This window comes from Lates calcarifer, linkage group LG24 (genome assembly GCF_001640805.2).
Source record: "Lates calcarifer isolate ASB-BC8 linkage group LG24, TLL_Latcal_v3, whole genome shotgun sequence".
In the NCBI taxonomy this organism is placed as follows: Eukaryota; Metazoa; Chordata; class Actinopteri; family Centropomidae; genus Lates; species Lates calcarifer.
Window position 1 is genome coordinate 13,078,014 of NC_066856.1, and position 26,189 is coordinate 13,104,202.

Genomic DNA, 26,189 nt, shown 5'->3' on the forward strand with positions numbered 1-26,189 from the left:
CCTCCCCTGTTTTATAGCCTTGACTTGGGTACCACTAACAAGAACCTACTGGGGATACAGGCTCATATGAGGTTTGAGGCGTTTATATGGGGCTATAGTAACTTCTTCTAAAAGTATGACAAAAGGTGTTAGGTGTATCCAGAGGGGCAGCTATGTCCCTGATAATTGTACAGATATCCTCTCCCTAACTGCTGCCCAGGACACTTAGCATTCAGTCCCATCCTATGTGAAACATCAAAGTGTGTGTGGAGGGCAGAGACAGCTGGCACAGCCTGATTGGCTCTATGCCTCGGCATGGTGCCACACTGCTGTGTTTGCATCCTAAACAGAAAATATTCAGAGACTTTTTTTTTTTTTTTTAATGTGCGTGTATGCACGCATTCAAGTGTATAGTAATATTCATGGGTATGCTTTTTACTGCCTGGTCTCACAAAGAAATTGTACTTTTTTATTTAGTAAGGGATTGACTGGGAGGATTTTTTAAAAATAAATAAAGCAAACCTTACCTTATCAATAATTTACCTCAACCTTGACAAGTAGAACTTACTCCAAACATAATCCCAAACAGTTTAGTGTGAGCTGAAAAAATACCAGGTTGATTTCCGAAAAAAATATGTGTCTACTTTTGAGAAAAAAAAACAATGAGGACATGCTGACTGAAGTGTGCTTAAACTTGTGAGTGTCTCTCAGTCTTAAGTATTCTCCTTAATCTGTATTCAATACATATAGCTCTCCATCTTTATTTCAAGAGCTTGCAACATCTACCCTTTATCTTTCCTGCTAAACCTTGGCCGTACAAGCAAGATACCTTGCAGCTTCCAACACTTCATGACGTTTGCAGGTAATACCTTTTAACATTGTTTGTCATTATTTATTTTTCATTTGTAGTTTAACTTTGCATGTCTGACCACATCTCTCTGGTTGCCAGTACGATAAATGCTGGATTACTGATGTTATTTCTGCAAGAAACTCAAAAATGAAAACTTTTTACCCTGATTTAAAGCTATTTAATTATTCCATTCTCTTCACTGCCTGCAGCTAATATGTGTGTGTGTGTGTGTGTGTGTGTGTGTGTGGTGTGTGTGTGTGTGTGTGTGTGTGTGTGTGTGTATGTCAAGTGTGTGTGTGTGCATGTAAAGTCAGTTAGACAGACACAAAGACCAGTGTCTTCCTCAGGCTTTATCATAATTCACCCCCCTCATTACAGAAAGTGCTAATCCATATTGTCAGAATGTTGTTTAAAAAGAGCAATTCACTTTTCTATTTTTGTAGCTGTATTTTGGGAGGAAGAGTACATAAAACTTTAGCATCTGAGACTAATGGTTGAAGCTTTGAATGGTTTGATGATGCAGGAGAAAGGAGCGTTTGATGTGGAGTGATGTGGGGTAGTGCAGCAGCAGCATGTTCCGCTGCTTGCCTGACCCACTTTACCTCTTACGTAAGGTTTCTTTGTAGAAAGCCCTTGTCTTGCTATTTTTCAAAACTCCCCCACCACCACCACCATCAACCACCACCACCTCCCCCATCTGTTTCTCATGGCAGCGAAGGATTTGCTCTGGGAATTGTTTTGACTTTAAGCATTATGTCACCACTGTACAGTGAGGGTGTAATCTGTTACCCGTGGACAGAGTTATTAACTGGATTGCTCTCTGCTGCTTCTTTCAAATAATTGGTTGGTAGATGGTTGTCTCAAGGTTTTATGGATGGCCCTAATCCAGCTGTTTGCTCAGAAATGTCCTCTCTGCCCTCAGGTTTGAGGGGGGCTGTGGCATTCAGCCTGGCTCTAAGAGACACAACCACAGAAAAGAGGTGCACCATCTTTACCACCACACTGCTGCTGGTCTGCTTCACCATCTGGGTGCTGGGTACGGCTGCTGATCCCATGCTGCGCTATCTGGACATCAGGTTAGTGCTAACACACTCACTGAGAAACACAGTCTGTATGATGCAAGTCAAACCTACCTGTCAATCTTTGTCTCCATCATTTGCGGTTGTCTCTGTCTCTCATAACCACAGAGACAGACACAGCTTAATTAGACTGACATTAAGCATTCAGTTCACTTAATATGCAACAGCTCTTTGTAAAGCTTTCCTCTTCATGTTTGAATTCTGCCTCTCTCACCTCCCCCTTGCTGCTCAGCCCCACACAAGCACTTAGCTCTGTGTGTCTGCTCCTGCTCTGCCCTCCATTAGTGACTTGCACAGCTGGTGCACAGGGCAAAGCAGGTGTACCATAAATGCAGCTTGCCCACAGTGTACACAGAAGCACATGTATGCAAGAAAAACTAACTGTGGCTTTATAATGAGAGCACGCAGTGAGTGCCATTTTTTTCCTTTAAAGTCTGCGTACTATCTGTGATTCGAGGCCAGTGGGCGATAATGATTAAGGAGTGCAGAAGAGGCGTGAAGGATGCAAGGCAGTAATTAGATACTTATATTATTAAAGTCTAATCTATGGCCCAGATCATGGTAGTATAATTGACTCCCACAGTCTTTCGAGGCAGTGCACTTGAATCTCCAGTGGCTTTCAGTGATGTGTGTGTGTGTGTATGTGTGTATGTATACATGTCTGTCCGTGAGGCCTAAATATCTTGACAGTGTAGAAATCAGCTAAAAGGGAATGTCTCCTATTCTGAATATTTAAACCAACAAGGAAAAAAGAAATAAAATCAACCTCAATAAGAATAAAAATTACTCTCTCTCTCTCTCTCTCTATATATATATATATATATATATATATACAGTATATCCAAAAGTGCTTGCATGTGACAATTTTTTTTTAACAATAAGCACCCTCTCCCAAAGCAACAAAACCCAGACAATGAAGCAATTTGTGATGTAAAACAAAACCTGGTGCTGCTCTATTGTTAATGAATTGCAGATTGGCTTTGGTAATTCAATCTGCCAAGTTGTTTGTTTGAGCTTTAACAGCCAAATAAGCTTCATTTCATCTGTAATGCTAACGTTTATGAACCAGACAAAGAACCAATATCTCTGTGAAATCCCCTGGGGCACTGGATTTGTGTCCACAAACTCTGGTCTCTTGTTCTGTGTCAGTTGAGCAGCTTAAGGAGTTTTTGCTGTGTTGTTTTAAGATCCTATCTTCACCAAGAGTGAACTGTGTTGAGCTGAGTTCAGGGTCTGAGATTAAACTCAGCAAATTCCAAATGCCAGTAAAATCTGTTTTTAGCAGATAAATTCCTAAGGGTAACTCAATATTAGTTGACAGTGAGTAGACAGTACTCTGCTTCGAATAATAATTTGTACCTGATATAGTTCTGCCACAAAAAACTATTACAATTTTTATAATGACCCTTCTCCCACATCAATAACCAGATTGAACTATTGGACACACTACTGGAGTTCCCCTAGTTCACTGAAAAGTCCAATTTTTGATGTATGGGCAGTGAAGGCTGAAAGTTTCCACATCACACTTGTCTCATCTCCATATTCATATTCATATTACCTCCAAGACTCCTTGTGATATCACAAAAACATGATTGTATGTACTTGTCTTAACCAACGTTAGCATTAACAGCTGTGAGCACCTCTAAGGAGAGCACAGAGAAACTATACCTCTGAAGGAAATGAATGTGAAAACAGCCTTCTAGTATCAAACATGTACATCATTCTCTGCAGTGAAGGTCAAACATCCAAGCAAAGTAACAATAAGCAAAACTACATTTGTTAAATCCAGATTGGTTGCTGGACATTTGTGACATCACCCCAGACATCAGGTAATCTGAAATCAATGAGAAAAGCACAAACAAAACACAAATACAGAAACTTCTCAAGTGAAATAACAATTTTCTAACATTATCAGAAAATAGCATGTCAATGTGATGAACCCATTGCTTATAGCGATAGGTGATTGAGAAAATTGGTTTCCAGGGCCTTTAACACAGTGTCTGGTTGTGCAGCTGAATAATAATGAAAATGCATAATGTGACAGGTATTTTATTAAAATATATTTATTAGTTTAATTAGAGTTTTAAAACATTTACCAGCCCTTGGCATAGTTTGGGAGACTTCACTTTAAGGTACAGTTGTTGAGTTATATTACTTTTATACCTGCCACCCACCCTGCTTGCTTGTGTGTCTGTGTGTATACAGTATATGTCTGCTTGTGGATATGTGTCCTGAATAATTCACCTGCCTATTTCTATCCCCATGACACTGCTGTCTTTGTAAGTAGTCATTCCATCTCTGGAGCACACCACAGAACAGTGCGTTGAGCCTTCAGGGCTGTCATGTTTCAGAGAATAGCTCTGTTTTCCTCACTTGCCATCCCAAACTCCCACCTCTACTTCTCTCCTCATCTCCCTTCCTTCATCTGATTGTATGAAACCAAGGGACAAGTAACAACTTTGAAAGACCTCATTTTAGTGAATAATACATTACATCTCTTCACCTGGAGCAAATTTAACTTCTGTTCCATCTCTGAAATGGTTTTGTGGAGGAGTTTTTGAAAGTTGTACTCTGTGTGAAATTATTCCAGTGGGTTTTTTTTAACCCCTATAGCTACCTCAAAAGACCTACCACTACAGGCATCAAATGAAAGAAAAAGAGAAAGTAAAATGTCTTTTGTTTCAATTTTGTGAAATTTGTTCAAGAAAGCTGATCATTTTAGTGTTGGGTCTTGTAGTAAATCAAATCAGTTTCCCACACTGTAGATGGGAAATGGTAACGATTATTTCTTTTTCAGTCTGATCTATCTATTTTGCCAGTGATTTCCAATGCAACTGAAAGCAATGTTGTTCTCATTCATCAGGTGTTTACAGATTTGAGTAGGCACGTCTTGCAGCACAAACATGCAAACTGCCTGACCCAAAAGAAAAACAAATTCAAGCAAATACACACTGAGAAATGTGCACCACACAGGGTTTGGACTAGGCTGAGAGGGGTGAGCTGTCTGTCTGAATGTAATGTGAAATTCATGTGCTGCATGTTTTAGATAAATGGTTGAGGCTCAAACCAGATGGGAATAATAATAAAAAAGCTACCTTGGTTTTCAGTCAGCTCACTGTTCACTCAGACATCAGACTCCAGAACAGTAGACAAAATGTGCTTTTAAAGCCCAGACGGTCTGCCGCTCCTCCTCTCACAATGCCTCTCTTTCCCTCTCCATTTCAGTCTCAATTTCAAGGTACATTATTGCCCACACTTGAGAGTTTCATCATGCCGCTGCAAAATAAAGTGATTATTTACACTAAACTGCATACAGTAATGAAAACGCTATTTCCCTGTATTGTGCAGCTGATAGTAATTATCAATACATCTGAACACAACTTACCATGAAACTGTCTTGCAGTCATATATCTTTTCTCTGCTTCTTGTTTTCTCCTCCGCATTGTCATGCTTGTTGCTGAAGACCAAGCCCAACCCTCCAGAGACATTTGCTTTCCCATCCACAAACCCACACACTTGTCAGTTAATGGTAGCATTACTCTGCAGGAGGCAAAAACAAATTTGGAAACAGATTATACCCATCCAAGAAAAACATCTGCAATGGAAAAAAATACCAATTTAAAAACAAATGTAAAGAGGTCCACTATCATTCAAGTGCAAATGCAAGCTCAACCAACCTTTGTAGAAATTGTTGGGGATCCAAAGATGAAAGCTCAATCTTGAAGCAGCACAGTCTCGAAAAGTCTTGAAAGGAGCAGAGTGAATATATTTTTAATATGACCAATATAGTAGTATGACCAACCTGTACAATATGCATATGTTGAATATGATTACTGATAGACCCTGGCATATTGGAAAATTGTAATTGTTTTGGCACTAGGCTAACCTCTTAGCACCCACCTGGTTGCCAGCTGAGTTAGGGCTAAGAGTAGGGGATTGGTTTAGGGTCAGGGTCCAGGGTTGAGGGGCTAAGTCACGTAGACTGCGGAGGGATAATTGTGTCAGCTTAATCACTCTACACTATATGTTTTTAGGTTACCTATGACTCAAGGGATAGAGTATGCTAACCAGCTAATTATTAATGAGTTGATGTGATTTTGATAATGTATAAACCTTGCCACCATATGCACAGACGGCTCCTGTTTAGGCTGCACTACTCCACCCATCTTGCTGAGAGCCATGAAATAACAAAACAAGGCTAGGAGGGTAAAACGTTGCTCTGTGCTTGATTCAACTGGCAATCTGCCAACATTTCTGGCTCAACCAGCTTTGCACCTTCATTGAAAATGGTCCTATGTTTGTTTTTCACACCAAAACCACTATTTTTCAGTGATTAATAATAACATGGTATGTTGACATTATCTCTTAGATCTCTTCTTCTTTAGTCTTTACAGAGCTGTAGTATTCATTCACAGTGAAAAACACTCTGGGCCACTGACACACTACTTTCTGAGGCTTTAGTCCCCTGATATTAAAATTTTTATTCTATTAATTTGTCATATGCCTAAAACTTGCAGACTAAACTATTCTGCTTATTAAATAATTTTGCCATATCACTGTGTTTAAAGTCCATTACTTTATGTTCTGTTTGTTTCTGTCTTTGTCTTTTCTTCTGCCCCTGTAACTCTATGACCAAGCAGTATCACAAACACTCAGGCTTACACACACAATGTCACACTACTGTTTCTCAGTTTCGGTCTGTCTCCTTGGCTTTGATGGGGGCTAGAGGTGGCAAGGCACCCCTGGGGAGTTCTGAGACCCAGTCACAGAGCAGTCTGAGGCCCCAAGGCTTTGAACGTTGGCCAGTCATGTCCTCCTCGAGCCCTTTCACTTTGAATATCATTATTCTTCCTCAGCCCAGCTCAGAATATTATTCTTATTTTGCTTTTAGCATTTGTCTGTTATTATTAGTGGTACTTGTGTATGTACAGTAGCAATTATAATGTTTATAGACATTTGCTACAACATTCCAGCTTTCCATACTTAAGGTCACAGAAAGGGCAGATCCTGTTTTCTGTGTCAGTTTTTATCCACGCTAGTGGCTTGGCTCTGCAAATGGCAAGGTTGGTCAGTCCAGCTCTTTGGCCCAGACTGAAATTTGCATAGAACAGATTGCTATGAAATTTGCAGACATTCACGGTCCCCAGAGGGGCATGTTGGTGCAGTGATTAGGGTTGTCACTTTACAGCCAGAAGGCCCCGTTCTGTGTAGAGCATGTCCTCTGCCTACGTGGGTTTCCTTTGGTTGCCTCCTTTCCTCCTGCTGTCCAAGGACATGCAGGTTCGGTTAAGTGGCAACCCTAAATTGCCCAGTGTGAATGTGAGCATGTTTGTCTCTATACGTCAGCCCTGTCATAGACTGGCAACCCAGCTGGGATTGGCTCCTGCAACCCTCAAAGGCTAAGCAGTATAACTAATGGATGGATGTGCCTAAGTACAGCCTCACAGAGCTGTTAGCCTGGCTGCAGACTGTTAAGTCTTATTAATTTGCGTACTCCATGGAGCGAGGGTAATGGACAGAGGGTACGTGATGAGGAAATATCTCACATGCAAATCATTTCCCCTATAAAGTTTTAGGAAATGATGTTATTTCAAAATATGTCATGGTGATCACTGAGGGAAACTAGTGTAGGACAGGCACAAGGACTTGCTCTCTGCTGTAGTATGTTTCCACACATATAAATGAGCAGTATTCACAGCTTGGAGACTAAGACATAACAGCTGGAGCCTGGCTAATGACTGGCCTGTTTGTTTTGAGAGGACAGATGGACGGGTGGAAAACCATGTCTCTGATGTCACTCACTCTCCTTCATGCCCCACTGACCTCTTATCACTCTCTCCTTCTCTCACTCTTTCAGTGTTTTTGACATCCATCTGCCTGTAGAGCTTTGATAACATTTTGCAGTTGTGAAGACAGTGTAATATTAGAATAAGACATGAAAAAGGCCACACATACACACCTCATCCCTTCTCATACACATAGGCATAAGAGATTGAAGGAGAGAGGAAAGTCACCCACATATCTTCATGTACACAGATACACACTGCCCATAATAAAAAGATGTCAACCCGACTGGATGGAAGATACTTTGAAGGACTCCAAAGATGAATTGCTCATGCATAGGTTTGTCCCTTCTGATAAGGAAAGGAGACAACAAGGCAGAGGGAAAGAGCCAGAGAAGCCTAAATCCTGACTTCTCCTTCACTGGTATATTCTTTATTCTGTCCAGTCAATGTGATTTCTTGGCAACAAAGGCAAATGGAAAAATAGAAGAGAGGTGTAAATTAGAAAACCAATCTACAGCAGGGGATGACTTTGGAACTTAGACAAAGAACAAAGTCTTTTTTTTCTTGCTTTAAAAATATAGCATAATGTAATGGGATTTCCAAAGCAATCTTTGTTGTACAATGTCTTTCTGAATGTAGAAACTGGTTAAATTATCCATCTTTTCTTTTGTCCTTTAAGGAGTAGCTCAAGGAGCTATCTAGTGATTGTCTCTCTATTGGTCTCACTTGTCAAGCAAAATGCATCAGTCGTATTTGTACACTGAACTTTTTATGTCCACAGCATGCATTCATTATTAATGTAGCCTGATGATCCGGTGATGGATTGGAGCTATAATACTGTTCCCAGAACACTCTGTTGCTGTTATTTATCAAAACAACCTGCAGTTCTTTTTGTCGCTCTTTCTCTCTCTTCTTTTTCTTCTCACTTTTCTTCTTCCCTCCTTGGATGATTTTCCCTCCCTCGCTGTGCTGAAAGTTAAGTCTCATTTCTCATTACATTGAGCTCAGCTCCAGTTGGCGACAGGGTTTAGATGTGCAGCACTAAGTCACAGTGGAGCCCTGCAAGTTCAGCCAGCCGCACCAACCATTGATTATGTCTCCTGAGTGTCGAAGAACCGAGCTTCGTTTTAACATTGCAGACAGCTCTTTTCTCAGTCAGGGAAAAGGCTCTGCCATCAAAATTCTGCCTGTCCTCATCCAGTGCTGGCACTCAGCACCAAATCGACGTGACCCAAGCCACCATTTGCCATGTGTGTCTACGCAAGGCAGCACAGCATTGTCACCACTCGAGTCTACCTAACTCTCTTTTGCTAAGACTGAAGTTGCCTATGTACTTCACACTCATTCTATATTTATGAAGGGGAAAAGAGTCAGTCAGTGCAACTTGTAAGGTTGTAGGGTGTTGTTGAGACTTTACTGTTATATTTGGTGTCTGTTTTCAGATACCGAATACAGCAGGATAAGTAGGACCCTAATTGAAGATGTTGCTGTGGGGAACGTAATGAGAGTTGGAGCCTGGGAGAGGCCAGTGAATTATGATTCTGATCAGACATGAAACGTTATCTCTTCACATTAGCGTGCAAGGGTTACTCTCTGTGGCACCAGATACAGATAGTCCTCTCTCAGCTCAACTATCAATGCTCCTATGTGTGTTGATAGTTGAGCTGTGTGTGTGTATCTGTACGTTCAGACGATAAACAGGTGAGAGCCGTGTATGTGTTACTGGAACCAGCTCTCTATGACACGCAGTTCAATGGGTTCCCTCTCACAGTGGATTGATAGTTGTGGTTGTGTGCAGAGAGACTGAACAGATTGCCGTGGTAACGGTGTCTGTCAGATCAGCCAATACGGTGAGTTTATCAGGTGGAGATTGACTCTGGACGGAGGTCTCGTACATTGCAGTCCTGTGTTCCAGCCTCCACTAAAAAGGCCCACAGGCACGGCCTAATGGATGTGACGTCAGTATGGAGAGAGAGGAGGAGGGCCATTAAAAAGAGCATCAGGGCAATAAAAGTGCCCACTTGTGTGTGTCTACTTGTGTGGGTGTATGAGAGCAGATAGATGCCCTAAATGCAGAGCCAGGGAATTTATCACAAATACCATATGCAAATGGAATACAGACAAATACAAAGTGGTGCATTGAGGAGTATTTTTGAGTTTATTGTTTTAAGAAAGTCTCAGTTAAGCGCCAGTGAGGGAGAGAGGTGTGAGAGAAAATATAGCAAGAACATCAGTATGTGCTGTGTGTATCTCTGGCAGGTGTCTGTGGGCTGAAAGAGGATCCACACATGAGTATGAATAATAAAACAGGCAAAGGGTGCCTCTACTGTGCGCTCTCTCACACATGCACAAATGCAAACGCACACGCATTTTTCCACTCCGCTGGTGGATGAACAATGCTTTAAGAATGTGGCCTGCATGGAGTCCTCCGAGGGAGCGGGAAAGTGGTAATGAGGGTTGATGGATGGTACTGATGGGACTAAATTTGCAACACTGCAGAGAGCTGAGGAGGTTGAGACAGAAAGTGTGCTCAAAACACTCTGGATCCCAACACTGCATCTGTGCATGTGTGTGTGTGTTGTTTACTAGGAAACCGTGCTGTGTGTTTGTGTGGTAGAGTTGTGGGGCCTACTCTTTGGAAGCAGAGAGAGTGCTAATGAATCCAACTTACCCAGCATCCCCAGCTGCCTAGCGACCTCGCCTCTCAATCACTCTCAATGGGCACCTCTTATTTATAGAGCCATTATTTTTAGCCCTCTATAATTTCAGCCCTCTGCCTCTTGAAGAATTAACAGAAAGAACATTGAAGGGAAAGACGGAGACAGAAAATTGGAGGGAGAGACAGCTTGAAAAGATTAGAAAATCAATTGAATCAAGTACATTTTTATAAAGGAAAATATAGTTTATTCCTTTCCAACCTGGTTCTTTTTTTATAAACTAATTTTTACCCCCAAAGGTAATTGCTGGGATCTTGAAATGCAGCACAACAGGGTCTGGGAGAAGAAATATGAAAAGTAAGACATGTCAAGTTTAGGTTTAGCTGTGCTATCTAAAACACTAAATTGGAGGTGGAACCAAAAGTAAGCTCAGACAAAATGCTAAATACAAAAAATCATGTGTTGAAGGTGTTGAAAAGTTAATAAGACTACAAGTCTACTGTCATGCAAGCAGCTTTGCGAGGCTATACTTAGACATGCTCACAATGAAAATGCTAACATGTTGATTTTTAGCCAGTGTATACTATGCCGTAGTGACTCACTATTGTCAAGTTGTATTACAAGATAGGACAGGGGTAGCTGGTTGGCATGCTTCAGTAGAAGAATAGTGATAGAAATAGAAAGCAAAAGAGTTAACATTGGCATTTCATTTTCAACTCGTAACATTTCCTCAGACTGATAAGTAAACAGCTATTAATGCTAACCATGGCAAAGTAACAGTAGCAAAAACCTAAAAATGGCATCTTTAATAACCATTTGACTTTGTCCCAGCAATAAGAAATAAGACAAAGTTTGTGAAAAAAAATCTTTTAAGTCCACATGTTGAAGGGATGCATTCATCTCTTTAGACACTGATCTATTGTTTTCTGTGTGGTGACTTCCTCTACTCCCTGTCATTGTTAAGGCACATGCAAACTGAGGTACCCATAAAGGTAACCCTGTGTCATCCTTGTGAGCTTTCTGTCTGTCTCATGAATGATGATGCACTCTGCCCTGAATTTTAAGCTCCCCACAAGGTTGAAACCTGTTCTTTTTTCTTTGATCGTTGCTGTGACATCCAAGCTCCCTCCCGAGGTGCTTCTTGTTTGGTCACAACTGCTTGTTCTTGAGGCAGGAAATCATTGGCCAGAGAGAGAATGACAGCGTTGGCCAAACATGGACTCCCAATACACAGATGAGAAAAGAGAGGCAGATTTAATGGTTCAGCAGAATGGGCACACGGAGAGGGGAGGTGGGAGGGAAGGTGGAGTACAGAGAGAAATGGATGCAGACTAACTCACTATGAGACAATCAAGTGAAATGAGAGAGTGACTGCTGGAAGATGGTCATTTATTCAGTCTTGAAAGCCTCCAAGCATTGGCACTGCACAAATCAAGTCCATGAAATCAAATCTTCATCGAAGCAACTGTGTGAAACTGTTATGTAACTGGTGCATAGCTAAGGGTGAGACTTCGCCCACAGAAATGTAGGTCTGCGTATATGCGTGCTCTACATCATCTGTGGAAGGCTTCCTGTCTGTTTTCTAACCCTTCTGACTTGGACTGTAGACCTTCGCCTCCAGGCAGAACCAGAGGAAAAGAAAAATAGACTTGGCAGGCCTTGAGTTGGCCATCTGCTCCTGTGGAAGTGGTCAGTCTGAATTAGGCCCTTCTGTCTGTCTGTGACACACACATAGACACACAATCCCATCTTTTTTCTACTGGCTTTCTTGTGTACTGTATTTCATTGAGCCTCTTACACGCACAGGCACAGTGCATCTGGCTGTCCAGTCTGCCGTGTCCCATGGCCATGTGTCTGGACTTCTGTTCAGAGGGTCTGTGGTTTCAGGGAGAAACAAAGGGGGGTGGGGAGGGCTCATATCGATTCATACCCGCTAGCAACGTGCCAAGAAGCTGCTTTCATAATCCTCCCTCTTAAATAATTCACCACTCGGCCTCAAAATTTCATCAGCACCTACATATAGAGAACAATCTCCCCCTCAGCAGAAGCAGCATTGTGAAGAAGGTGTGTGTATGAGAAGGGGAGGAGGTGATGAGGCAGCAGATGAGTGAGTAGGTGGAAGATGATGGTGATGATACCCTCTCTCCAAATGCAAAATCAACTATTACAGACCACTTATACAGCTGCAACTCATGCATCTGTGCCTCTCCAGACATGACAGTATAGCAGCTCCATGCCTGGGGGGCGTGAGACAGTAGTTTGACACTTCATCTGATTTATCAAGACATGTTTGACTAATGGTCATCCAGACCAGCTGGCTGCGATGGCAGACACACAGGAATACACTTTCCGTATCTCCCCACCATTCCTGTCATCTCTTGGCACCTTACTTGTGTCAGTTCCAGTAGGGGCTTCATAGTAGTCATAGTGTACTCCTTCAATTGATGGTTTAAGTTAGTAGCCTGGCCAGTGTTGTCCATTTCCTTTGAAAAGACACAGAAATCCTTGCAGTCAGCTCTGTAACAAGAAGCAATGAGCAATTAGGGCAGTGCCACATATAACACACAAAACAGGCTACTGTTGTTGAAACTGCCTTGTCATGTTAACCCACACTCTGTGCCAATAAGTTCTTACTCTGAGATTCCCCCTGATATATTTAGCTGGTGCCAGCAGACATCACCCTAGATCTTCCACAATAAAGAGATGGCACTGTCCAAATATGACAATGAAACACAGCATCAAGACATCCCTCAGAGCCAGCCATGAAAAGAGTTTCACCAGCGCTATCAAAAGGAGGCATTTGATCTCATTTGATCCTTGAGGCGTTCTTTTGGCAAGAGTGAGAGAAAGGAAGAGGGAAAGAAGGAAAAATAAGCCGTGTAAAGGGATTTGCTCTGTCCCACAATTGTGAGTGTTCTGGCAGCTAAAATAGACTCATAGGCAAGTGGCATCAGGCAAGTCCACTTATTGAGAGCTTCATCAACAGCCTTGCTTTTTAAATTGGTTGGTTTTCAGTGACCACAAGACTTTTCATTATGGTTTCCCAGTCCGCCGTGCGCATACACACACCATCGAGCAGTAATGCAACAGGCTTTTATTGTATTTTCTGTTGAACACTTTGCTAGTCATTAACAATAATTAAACAGCTTGAGGTTTTAGAGCAACTCAGCAAGGACCCGACTGGGCCAGAGAGAGACTTTGGCATAGATGTCCATATTTGTGTGGGGCTTATACTTTCACACAATTATTAACAGTTCTTGATGATGGCAAAGTCTAGACATCCAAAGAGGTAAATACAACATGGATTTGCCTGAATTTCCCTGTAGATCCTGTTGAATTACTACCTAACTACAATGCATATGGAAAGCATTTGAATAGCTAATTTACATTCCCTGGCTTTATTTCCATGCTAATAGTGAAAGTTTGACAAAGCCCAAGCTTTTGAGCTAGTAATGTATCTGCCTGGTAATATATTCGTCAAAAGTAGTGTTATTATTCTTAATGGCAGTAAATCTGCACTACCAGAACTGGAGATCGCAGGTCTTTCCTTCAAAAGTAATAACTCACCCACATTCCTATGAGCAAGTGAGGAAACAAAGTGGCACTTATGTCATAGAGGGTGAGCATATTTCAAATTTTTGTCATTTTCAAAAGCTAGCTTTGTATAAAAACTGACAAAATGAGCAAAATAATGTGGATAAATAAAGCAAGGACTTCTTTTCTGATTTGTAATTGAAATGTTGTTGCTAAAATGGACACACATTCAACTCTCTAATTCAATTCATTTTCCTAATGAGTTAGGAAAATAAGAATAAAGAAAACAACCACTGAATGCAAATAAAATCTGGTACTAGTTTGTTGTTTGGTCTGGGTGTTATATTTAATCATCTTGAGCAGTGACTGTGATTCAGGCAACTCTTGCCATGCCCCATATCCCGCCAACTCCACTAGACTAAATTTAGGCTGTTTCTCCATATCATGCTGAGACATCCAGGTGAACATTGTGAGAAGGGAAATGAATTCTGTGTGATAATAATATCTTTGGCTCCCACAGCCTTCTCTGCTCCCAACTGTCCACAGGGATCCAGCTGGCTCAAATGCTAAAAGATTTCCTTCCTGCTAAACTGACACTGTTTGAAATGTTGATGGCTGTCAGCTTCAGTGGTGGAGGAATATCTCTTCAGCTGTTGACACAGTGAGAAAATGTAACAGAAATATAAACTAAGACAGAGATAGGATATTGTTTTATTTCACATTTTTTCCTGTTAACATAGAAGAAAAATAATAATAACTATAATTAATAACCATATGTTCACTGAGAGAATTAATATAAAAAATCTTTATAGGTTCACTGTGGTTTATTTACACCCTTTCTTACAGTCAGTTAACATTGATCCAGGGAAAAAACAAACTTGTTAAATTTTGAATTCAGGGTCATTATTTTTAATTAATTGCCTCTGTGCTGCTGTGTTATGATGTTTACGCAACTGAAGGATTTTAATATATTATCAAACAAGAGCATCTCATCAGTGAAAATGACAATCTGATGACTGGGTTTCCTGAGTTTATGAGTAGTTGGCATCAAGTCATGACTAGCTACACTATTCAAGTTGGCTTTACATATGCAGAGTTATTTCTAGCTATTATTATCCTGTGGCTCAGTTTAAACAACAGAAATGATAACATGATATTTGGACATCTGTTGAGTGGGTGGTTGTTCATCAGTTTGCAATATGGCAGGAAAATTTTTTTAAAAAAAGTTTTGTCTGGTCAGATGAGATATCTCCCAAAGAACTTTGGACAATAAACTGTCTACTTTTGTAAATGCTCTGCATAGCCCACTGCAACATGCACACATGAATGCTTCACTGATATACATGCTTCTGATCACATACACACTTGTGTACAAATATACACACACTACTCTGCCAATTTTATTTTTACACCAGCCCAAGTGATGTGAAATTCAGGTTAAAGCTGCAGAGAGAGTGGTATTCTCACTCAAGGTTCCAGTAGATTGACCTAAATACTGCAGTCAGAGACTTGGCCATATATGGATTGTTCTTTTATAACACTGCAGTAATAGGAATGGAAGCTGATGTTGTATTGTTCTTTGTTTTATCTCCCTATCCACCGCAGTTGTAACACTGAGAGATGAAGGGCTCAGAGCACCTCATGCACAACAACTCATATGCAGTTATGTCTCTTGTAGAGCTTGGTGTTATGACCTGAAAGTTATATCCAGTGTAAATATGGAATAGTGACAATATATAACAGTATGTAATTTCCCCCTCATATAATTTCAAGAGAATGTGTTTTAAATGCAATACAGGATTCTGGGATTATTTGCCTGGGGTTAAAGGTATTATCACTTAGCCATTGGTCATGGATACAGGGTTGCAGTCATGGTGGAAGTTAAGAGCTTATCACACTGCACAGCTGACACAGCTTGTGTGTGTGTGTGTGTGTGTTTGTGTTTGTGTGTGTGTGTGTGTGAGTGCCATTTCCTCTGCTTTCTCATGACGTTTACAGGACAACTTTTGTTTGGAGTAAAATGTTTGACGTTTGTTACTATATACCACTAGTTGAATGTTATTTTTACATTGGATCAAAGTCTACTCAACAGCTCGAAATGTTTTCTGATGCTGTCAAAAGTTTTTGCAGGTATATTTCAGTTATGATAACAAACAAACAAAACAGTTTGAATGGGAGCTATGTCTTTACTGCACAGTACTGGCTTTCCTAAAGCCCTCTGGTGGTTTTTCTTATCAGAATCAGAAGAATAAGAATCTTTTATTTCTCATTGTACAAGTACAACAAAATTTTTTGTGAGCAGTTAACCACTCCAGCGCAGTATGAGAAAGATCAAATCACTGCAATCTTTCAGTCAATACACTGAGATCTTACAGCCAGTGTCTGAGTCACTGCAGAAATTGTTGTCTGTCTTTATTTCTATTTTTTATTTTTACACCACTGCCAGAGCTACTTTCACTAGAGCACATTCTCTCACATTCTTTATAGTCACAGACATTTTTCTTTTTGAGATGATAACAGATGTTGTTTGTATTGCTGCCTATGGAGACAACTGCCACCATGCAGACTCTGCAGAGAAAAGTATGACTTTTTAAAAACCCAAATCACTGATGAGGCATCTATTCTTTCCAGAATGTCTTTATAATTTTGGCCCATCTCTATAGCACTGTCTGTTCTTCACCAACCACATCCTCAATTTTACACTTGCTGTGTGTTCAGGTGACATGACTTTACATGAATTTAAATCTGTTGCATTCCAGATAAAGTATAACCAAATTCAAATCATAGCACCTACCAACCCATCTGTGCTAGTTGTACCGGTTATATCACTCTCCACCATGCCTTTATTTGTATATACTGTACATGTGTGTGTGGTGTTTGGTGTTCACTTCAATGCTGGTTCCAAATTCAGGTCTTTGTTTGGAAGAGTGCACAAGTGTCCCTTGTGAGAAGAACAACCAAATGGGAATTGCAAACAGGAAACTGGAAAGATGACTTAGAGCTTTCCTCTTGTCCAAACTCAGCGCAGAGCAAACACAGTCCCCGTGAGACTTGCATTCCTTATGTCTCTATCGCTTTGTGCTTCCCCCTTCCATTACTCTCTCACCCTGCCCCTCTCTATGTCAGAACAGCAGGAGAAGGAAGTAGCACAGAGAGAGCACAACAGAAGGGAAGGAGTATTCTAACTTAATTTAAGCATATGCTACTTGAGTACTTGAACTCATCCCAGTGTTTATTAACTAGTTCCTGTTAATCACATCCAGTGGATATTCTCTCCTCCCAGGGAAATGATTACGCGGTAAATGTTTTGCCTGAATGTAAACATGCGTGACTACTACTTGTAAACTTCCTCCAAGGTGAGGAGATACATTATGAAGGAGGCATATGTGCAAAAGTAGTTGACGTTCTGTGATGTTGCGATGTCTTCTCTTGAGGCCTCATGTTCGGCATGCCTGCAGCACAGCAAGCACAGCTTTATCAGCCCACTGCTGTCAGCCTTACTGATAACAAAACTACAGAGACACAGGCACACAAGTATGTGCACACACACACACACACACACATACTGCAGCACTGCTCAAGGCCAAGATATTGTGCTCGTCCTCTTTTCTTTGAGGCATAGTGGAAATATTAGCTTGTAAGGAGGTGTTTATGGGTCTGTGTGGGTGCTTTCTGCAACCATGTGGGTGTGTAATTTCTGTCTTTTGTACTTATTAAGGTGTTGGACAAGACAGTGTAAAGGAATCAGGCTGCTTTCTCGTACAGCCCGAACACAACAACCTCATAGCGTGTTCATATTAATAGCAACGTTTCCCAAAAGCCTGGATGAGTCTTCAGTGAAGGCCCTGTGCAAAGTGCTATGTCATCCTGGAATGTGTCCAGAGATATTTTAGTCACGGTGGAGCTCAGCACAAGACGAATCAAGTTGAGATTGTATCAGCACATAAAGAGCCCACTAACAGAGAAGGAAGCATAGACTTTGGCTTCAGAGGCTGTGGATGACTGGAAGGAGAGCAGCCACAGCTCAATCTTACAGTCTCACCAGATTGCAGGAGATAGAGTTACTCCATTGTGTATTTCTTTTTGACTGGGGTTTTTATTGCATGGGATGTGATTTCCTTACAGAATGGGTGAACTCCACCTCATTTGGGGGGGGGGGGGTAACTGGGCCACGGGAGGATCGCATACTCGTGCAGAGGCTCATTACAGAAGTATCTGTGACTCAGCTATTGTCTAGGCCCTCACTTTTCTTGCAGTAGATATAAATTTATGCAAATATTACAGACCTTCTCTCTGCACTTTCTCTCTTCCCTCTTGCAGTGTGTGTGCGCCTCTGGCTGTCCACTTTCTCACTCATTTGCAGATTTATTCATGTGAACTCACGGTCACAGAGTGGTTAGATTAGTTTGGAGTTGATTTGTCTTTATTGAATGTCAGCGTGTTGAACATAAGCTTAGCAAAGCACAGGGGTCACATCAATTTAAAAAAACGCAAGACTGTGAGAACAGGGCTGGCTCTCAGCAAAATACCCCCCACCCCCACCCGCAAAGACACAAAACAGGCCGTCGTTCCACTTGCATACACTGCCTTTGCCTTGGTATCTCTTTGTTCCTTTCATTGCATGGGCACTGAGAGAGACTGCTGCTCTGTTCTGTTCTCTTTTATGTCTGTCTCTCTGTCTCTCTCTGGATGTCTTGTCCTGTCTCTGAGTCAGTCTCTCACTCATACACTCACAAATTCACTATCTTGCCTCTCTCACACACATTCACCAGCAGCACCAACTCATCCCATCACTCTCATGTCACCACACACTGTCTTCCATCACACTCAGGTAACAGGAACCCACTCTTTTTTTCTTTTTTTCTTTTTTACACTGCTCATCTTATTCTTTTTGCTCTACCTTCAGCTTGTCTTCCCTTTTCTTGCTCTTTCCTTCACACCTTATCTGCCCTTTCTTCTTTCTATCAGCTTAGCTCACTGACAGACCCTGTCGCCACTGGAATGTATCCCAGTTGAAGGCGATGTGTCATGTGTAGTGCAGGCCGTTTGTGCCTGTCACAGCCTGCCCCATCCATCCTAGAGTTTTTTCCCCCACAACCAAAACAACTTGCTTCAATGTAGACCAAGAATAACCTTGCATAATGAAGACAAATCTTAAGCACCTTTTTGCCCCTATTACTGTGCAATTTCAGCACAATTTCAGCCTCAGTGCCTCTCTCTACTGTTCTGACGAGAAGAATAGATTCATGTGGTGGGCAGAAAATAAAGAGGGAAGCTGGGAGATGGTGGTAGGAGGAGACAAAGAAAGAGAATTAACAGGAGGTGGGAGGTGATGAAGATCTGAGAGAGTACAAATGATGTTAAGAAGATGAAAAGGGAGAGAAATGAGGAGAGAGAGTTGGATGGAAGTGGAGGATGGCTGAAAAAAAGGGAATCAACAACAAGAAAAGAAAAGAAAGAAAGAGACAAAGATGGATGGGGTTAAGATGAAGGTTGGTGTAGTGGGACGCATTGGAGGAAAAAACAGGATGAGACAGAAGCTGTGTGGAGTAAATAGAGAAAGGAGACGGGGACAGATAGTGAGCAACAAAACAAACGGGGAGAAATGGCTCAGTGATGGATGGTTTGTTGGGGATATGCCACAATCAGAATCAAAATCAGATTGATTAAGAAGTTTAATCATGTCCATGATGTTTTCTTCCAGAAACTTTCGCCGGACAAGAGCCGTACAACACACAAAAACAAAGACTAAGCTTAAATGTGAGAAGCAATAACAAGAGGAGCAATGAGCAGAGAGGGAGGAATTTAAAGACTGTAAAGATAAACACTGGTAAAGAGATGGATTGTGGAGGGAAGGCAGCCAAGACGAAAACTCGGCACAAGCCTAAGTAGTCTCAGCACCCTAATGCTCTGATGAAAATCTCCTCTGTGTTGTGTTATTGCCGAGGCCTGGGTTTAGAGTCGGCACGCACAAAACACACCCAAGCACATAGACACACATTCTGTGCACAGTGATAGTGGTAGGCCATCTCAAAAATGTCTTTCCAGCAGTAATGCAAGGCTATTAGAGTTAACTGCTGACCTGCAGGAACTAGCATCACTGGCCATCTCACACTCAGCAGCACTTTAAGCTCTGTGAGAAATTTTATACCCGCAGTGTACTGAGTGGAGGGTTTCTGGCTACTGTATGATTTTAGATTTTGGGGTTACATGCCAGGGTGATATATCAAAAATGATCACCATGTGACTTGCATCTACACAGCATGTGTGTAGATTCAGGAAACGTGTGCACATACTGAGATAACACCTTTGTTTCCAGATGGCCCAGCTCACTAGGCTGTCACTGGCCAGTGCTGAGTCACTTTATTTCAATTCAGAGCAAGCTGGTCGGCCTCTGCTCTCAGCCCCATTGCTGGAGCGAGCCTGCAGCAAAGCGGGGTCCACACCTTGACAGGGTAATAATTGCAGCCACTCGGAATATCAAACGTAATTGTGGCGCTACTTGTCATTTAACAGAAATGTTTACCCAGGTGACATTTTCTCTGTGTGATGCGAAAGACGAGGCTGATTCTGATGAAACTGTTTGAAAGGTCACGTTCAAACCGAGCCGAGTTCCACGCTCACGTTTATTGCCAAGTCACATGCAGCACTAGACTGATATAGTTTCACATGTAGAGGAGAATGGAGAATCAAACCCTCTGGTTTTGTCTCTGTCTCTTTGTCATTTGTATTGAGTCAAGTCTTAACTGCATGTTTTTCTTTCTCTACAGAGTGGGGGTGGACACAGATGAAAATCCTGAGGAGGACCTTTCTTTTGAGGTAAAACACTTTATTGTGACTACTCAGTAATCCGTATTTTATCTGCTCTATTTATTCCTACAGTCTTTGTCCTTTCTGGCATTGAAATGCATTTTAATCTGAACTGTGCAGTGCTACAATTTGCAGGGTTTTGTTTGCAAGTGTCTTTTTTAATAGAAGTGTCAGGACCATCGGCTTCCATCTACCGGAATGCATATAAAATATGATGTCTACTTATCTCCAGACCTGCCTGTGGAAATTGAAAATAAGTGAAATTATCTCACACGTGATTGATGTATTGATGCATTTGAGTCACTTAGAGTTTGATATGATTTGGTTTATGTTATTCAGCGGATCAATTTTTCATGAAAAGCCTCTGCCAGTATACATTAAACTTTAAAAATGAGAAGCTAATTTGAAAAAAAAAAATATATATATATATATCTGTAGGGAGAAATGATAGATGCTAACAGAAAACATGTCAAAAAATTATAGTAGAATAATCACTATAATTTTTTCTAATATCTATTTTTCTAATATAATATCTTTATAGATTGCAAAAAAATATATAATTAAAAAGAAAGTATGCAGATTCTGTTGCTTTCCAGATGACACTTTGGGATACCACATAACTTAATTTGGTTTAGAGCTATTTTTAATAACCAGAAAAGTTGCTGCAGGGCTGCACCGCATCACACTCTGAGTCTGTATGTGTGTGACCACAGTGATAAGTGGTTGGTAGAGTTTTTTGTTGTTTTTTTTTTGCACATACTGAACATTACAGGAATTTAACAATGTGTGGCATTTTTACACACACTGTACCTTTACACAAGGATTTACAGTATATCCTGCCATCCTTTGTCATTGAAACAAAATACGCTTCCACTCTTTAATCTTAGTTCTGTTGCTTATCTTAACACCATATGACATCAAAGTGAAAAAGAGGTTCAAGAGGACGAAATGCACTTTTGCCTCCTGCTAAATGACAGCCTGTAGCACACTCTTGCCGGAACAGAGGCTGCCTGAGTGTTGCCTTTTTGTCATGCAGGCACGTCCACCCACACACACCCACGCCCTTTCTGCTCTACCATCACTGTTTCCCAGCAGCTCTCCATCATCTTACTTTCATCTTCTTATATGACCTGAGTCTTATCTACACACCGTTAATGGGACAAGGGCTGGCCAGCTCCCTGGTATTATGAGGCTGGAAGGGCAGACAGAATAGACAGCATGGCCGGTAAGGCTGGAGGAAAATCCCAGTGGAGAGGTGAGGCCGCGCTCCAGGGCTCTTTCTTATGGAAATGGATAATAACCTTGCCCAGAGTGAGTCCACACTGGGACACCTAGGGGCGTGTTCTTACAGTAGTGGGAAGGGATCTCAGGAGACTCTGCAGGTTTTGAGAACAGGATTTCCTTATATGAGCACAGTGCCTAAGGTCCCACTTGTCAGAGCGGAGGTCATTGGATATGGCCCCACTGACCATCCAGGGGTGCAGGTTTTCACCATTTCCATCAGGCAGCGTATATAGCCACCCCAGAGGGTCTCTGTGTGTCAGTGAGCAACAGTGGTTCTCTCATGGTCTACAGGTTGCTACAGGGAGGCCAGACACAACACCAGGCCTGTGGCACCGTCTGGACTACAAGTATCCTTTCACTGCTTTCTTCTCCAAAGGGCCCTCACATCTTTTTGCACTCACAATGGTTAATGCACCGGTCTGTGGAGTAGTATTATACAGTAAGTATAAGGAAAAATAGAGTGCTTCATTTCAGGGAATGTGAAAAAGAGCCCTCACACTTTATGTAGTGTGAAATACACATTCAAATGCATTTATGTTTCCACATGAAAGGCACAGTCTGACATGTTGGCAAATATGCACATAATCACTTTATTGCTCATATTTAGATGAGGAGACTGATACAGTGCTCTAAATATACCAGTAAGCGTATTTCCCAAAATGTTCAACTGCTGCTTTAATGTATCTGTTGTTGACTACATGGTGAACTGGATTCCTGTATGCAGAGAATGTAGTTAAATCATTTGGCAATAAGAAAACAGTTGTGTCCTCTGCTATGGAATTTCATGAGGACTGCATTATGTTTAACCTAATCTAATTTTACCATTTAATGGCCTCATGACCTAGCCCGGTGCTTGGTAAGGAGCACATCATTTCACTTTATGGACTCTATCTCTGCTGCAAAACAATGAGACGCAGGCCTGATGGTGCATTCATTCGTATTATTCATTTAATGCTTGAGTGCGTTAATGTTAATAGTAGTTGTTTTTTTTTAGAGAAGTACATTTAAAGTGAATTGCAGTTAGGGTAAAAGGTATGATTTGGCAGTGTTGGTAAACCATTAACCACTTACTGTGGATTGGGAAAGCTCCAAAAGTGCAGGTTTAGCATCAGAGATTAGGCAACACTGAACTCTGTTTCTGGAAAAAAGATCTCTTCTGTGACAACAAGAAAATAGAGTCAAATAGTTTTCCAAAAAATCTAAATCGTCTAGTCAACCTCTTCATTGGTATAGGTGTTTACAACAAACTGTCCAGTTGTATGGGAAACATGCCTCACACTTTGGTTAAACTGTTTAATCATGCTATGGCTGTCAGTTTTCCCTGACATAATAACAGTACTCTAATTAGGCTGAGCGGAGAAGATGAGCTAATGAAGTCTGTATTTACAGTGCTGTGATAAACGTATTTAACAACCTTGATGTTTTTATATTTTGTGGTCTTGCAGCGTAACCAAAAATGAATTAAAATTATGTAGATAGTGTGTGAAAATCATAATAAAAATGACCTTTTGTAAATGTATTAAGAATTAAAACTAAGCTTTCAGCTTACTAAGCTGCTGAAAACAAAATGAAAAAACTTTTTCTTTGCAGTGAAAGCACATATGTTCAGTACAGTTTTAAACTTCTGAATGTGTTTTTCAGTCAATATTTGATGGAATCTCAAAATGATTGTGATCCAGTGATGAGTAAAGGTAACGCAACATGGATGAGAGAAGCCGTGAGCAGGATGAAAGCCAGAGTCCTGGCCAGTGTTTCCTATTGATGGGGTGGAAAAAAGGTATTATGGAGATGCTTTGATGTGGACCAGGTGAGAGGAGTCTCAGCCTGGATCACGCTGCCAGATAATTGAGCTTCAACTTGGCTTGCTGGTGTCTCATCCTAAAGGCATATTGCTGCTTCCTTAACTGCTTCCCTGTCAGCCTGGCTTTAAGGCTCATTAGGATGAACATTTTACTCTTACGCACTGATTTTGACAGACATCAAGGCCTGTTTGATCTTTCCTGCTGAAGTATTTTGGACACTGTGGTTTCAGGGCTGGCTACCAGTGTTTTTGTTTTGACTTCCCAGAGGCCACCCGTGTTTAAGAGACCTGGGATGGCTGCATTATACAATTGGCTGAGTCTTGGAATGAGTCCATGGTGTGACTTGGGAGTTAAATCTCAGATTGTTACCTACATTTGTAATATTATGTGATGTACCACAATAGCAAGGCATAAACAATACTGTATGAAAAGAAGCAATTAGAGGGAAGTGGCACTAATTGTAAATATGTGGTGCTGACATTTTTGATTGTGTGTAGTAGACATGTAGAAGTATTCATTATGCAGTACTGCCTCTCTCTGTGTTGTATTATTGTATGCATGATATTGTTATAGCATTTTATGGTTGTCACCAGTCAGTGAAGCTAGTGTTACTGTAACTTTATATGCTGTCAGGTAGTTTAATCATATCACATATGTCATGTTTTACATGTAAAATCTCAATCTGCAAAATAACTAGGAACTACAGCTGTCAGATAAACGTAGGAGGGTAAACAGTGCAATTGTACTGAGTGTAAGTAAAGAGAGAGTTTTTTATGTAGCTGCCAACAAGCATTAAAGGATTAGTTAAGTTTTGGAAACAGCCTATTGGCTTTCTTACCAAGAGTTAGATGAGAATATGAAGCTCTAGCTAGCAGCTGGTTAGTTTAGCTTAGCTTAGCATAAAGACTGGAAACGGGGGGGGATAAGCTTGTCTGGCTCTGTCCAAAGGTAAGAATATTTGTTTACCAGCACCTCCAAGGCTCACTAATTTACTGTTTGTTCAGTCTGTACACAAACAAATCAAGTGAAGAAGTGTCCAGACACCGGACTTACTGGAGTCTGTGCTGGTCAGTAACGGCGACTGCAAGACTTCAGGAAGTTACTGCGCAATGGGAAATGGAAGCAAACCTTTGGACTGAGCCAGGCTAGCTGTTTCCCCATTTCCAGTCTTTATGCTAAGCTAACCAGCTCCTGGCTTTAGCTTCATATTATAGGACAGATAGTGGTATTGATCTTCTCATCTAATTCTCGGCAAGAAATCCAAGAGCCGTATTTCCCAAAATGTTTAATTATTCCTTTGATGTAGGGCACAGTCGCAGTGCAAAATATTATATCTATGTTTTGCCCTTCTTAATTTTGATATTCCTCTAAATGTATATTCTGTATTTCTTGTTTTTCTTCTCCCTGTATCTAGTATACTGTATATGGTAGCATAAAATGGAAGTGCTCAAGTAAAGTAACTCAACAATCTACTGAGGTACAGTAGTTGAGTAAATGTACTCTTCCTCCACTGATGAGAGGTCAGGAAAAGGTGACCCATTGGACGTGTAGGGAAGAAATTATGCTTGTGGTGATGGTGGCTGAAGCAGCAGTTGAGCCTACTGCTACACTACTACTCGGCACCTTTTTCAACACACACACACACACACACACTGACACCCACACACAATCTGACACCATTGTGGACTAGAAAACAACTCTAGCAGTTGTAATTAACATCCCTGTCTAGTATTATGCCAGCGTGGAACAGGAGGACACTGTGCTGACAAGAAGACAACTCACTCCTTTAGGTCCCAAGGAAGTTATTATTCCCCCCTTTTCGACTTCCTTATCCCCTGCCCTCTTCCCTGTCTTTCTCTCTCTCTCCCTCATTTGAAACGTTTATAAATAAATCCTGTTAGCTGGCAGAATGGTGCCCATAATTCCCACCTCTTGCATATTGCTGATAACAGCACCAAAATGTAAGCAATGGTGCCAAATAACATATTAGATCATTTTCTTCTTCTTGGTTTTTTGTGCTTATGCCAGGGGATTGTGTACTTATGTGCCACCTCTAAGTCCCACATTATTCATTAAAGGCTCTGAGGTACAAAGGTTGCTTTTGTCCAGAAATGAATAGCATTGGTGGAGTATTATTTCTTCTTTTTCCAAGACTAGCTAGTGTGCTGTCATTTTTTAGGGTCTGTAAAGGAGACCATACAGAATCAAGAGCATCTTATATTATTATAAGATTGGCTGTCACCATGCTGTTGTATGCTGAAATCTGGCCCAAAGAGGAGCTAGTGGGTGTATAATAGGTCCTTGTTATTATCAAGTGACTACATACCACCAGAGGTGTTCATTGATTTGAGCCCTCTCCCCCCTGCTCTCAGCACTGATCAGAAATACTCTTGCCTGTGCTACTTTAT

General features: G+C 41.2%; 1 protein-coding gene across 1 annotated transcript in view; it reads left to right on the plus strand.

Annotated features, from left to right (window-relative positions):
* Positions 1-26,189, plus strand: part of LOC108881676 (sodium/hydrogen exchanger 9) — a 53,819-nt gene that overhangs the window by 25,392 nt on the left and 2,238 nt on the right. The window contains exons 11-14 of the mRNA XM_018673761.2: positions 730-841; positions 1,752-1,905; positions 20,656-20,704; positions 22,271-22,326. Coding sequence (XP_018529277.1) covers positions 730-841; positions 1,752-1,905; positions 20,656-20,704; positions 22,271-22,326 — 371 coding nt within the window. The remainder of the gene's footprint in view (positions 1-729; positions 842-1,751; positions 1,906-20,655; positions 20,705-22,270; positions 22,327-26,189) is intronic.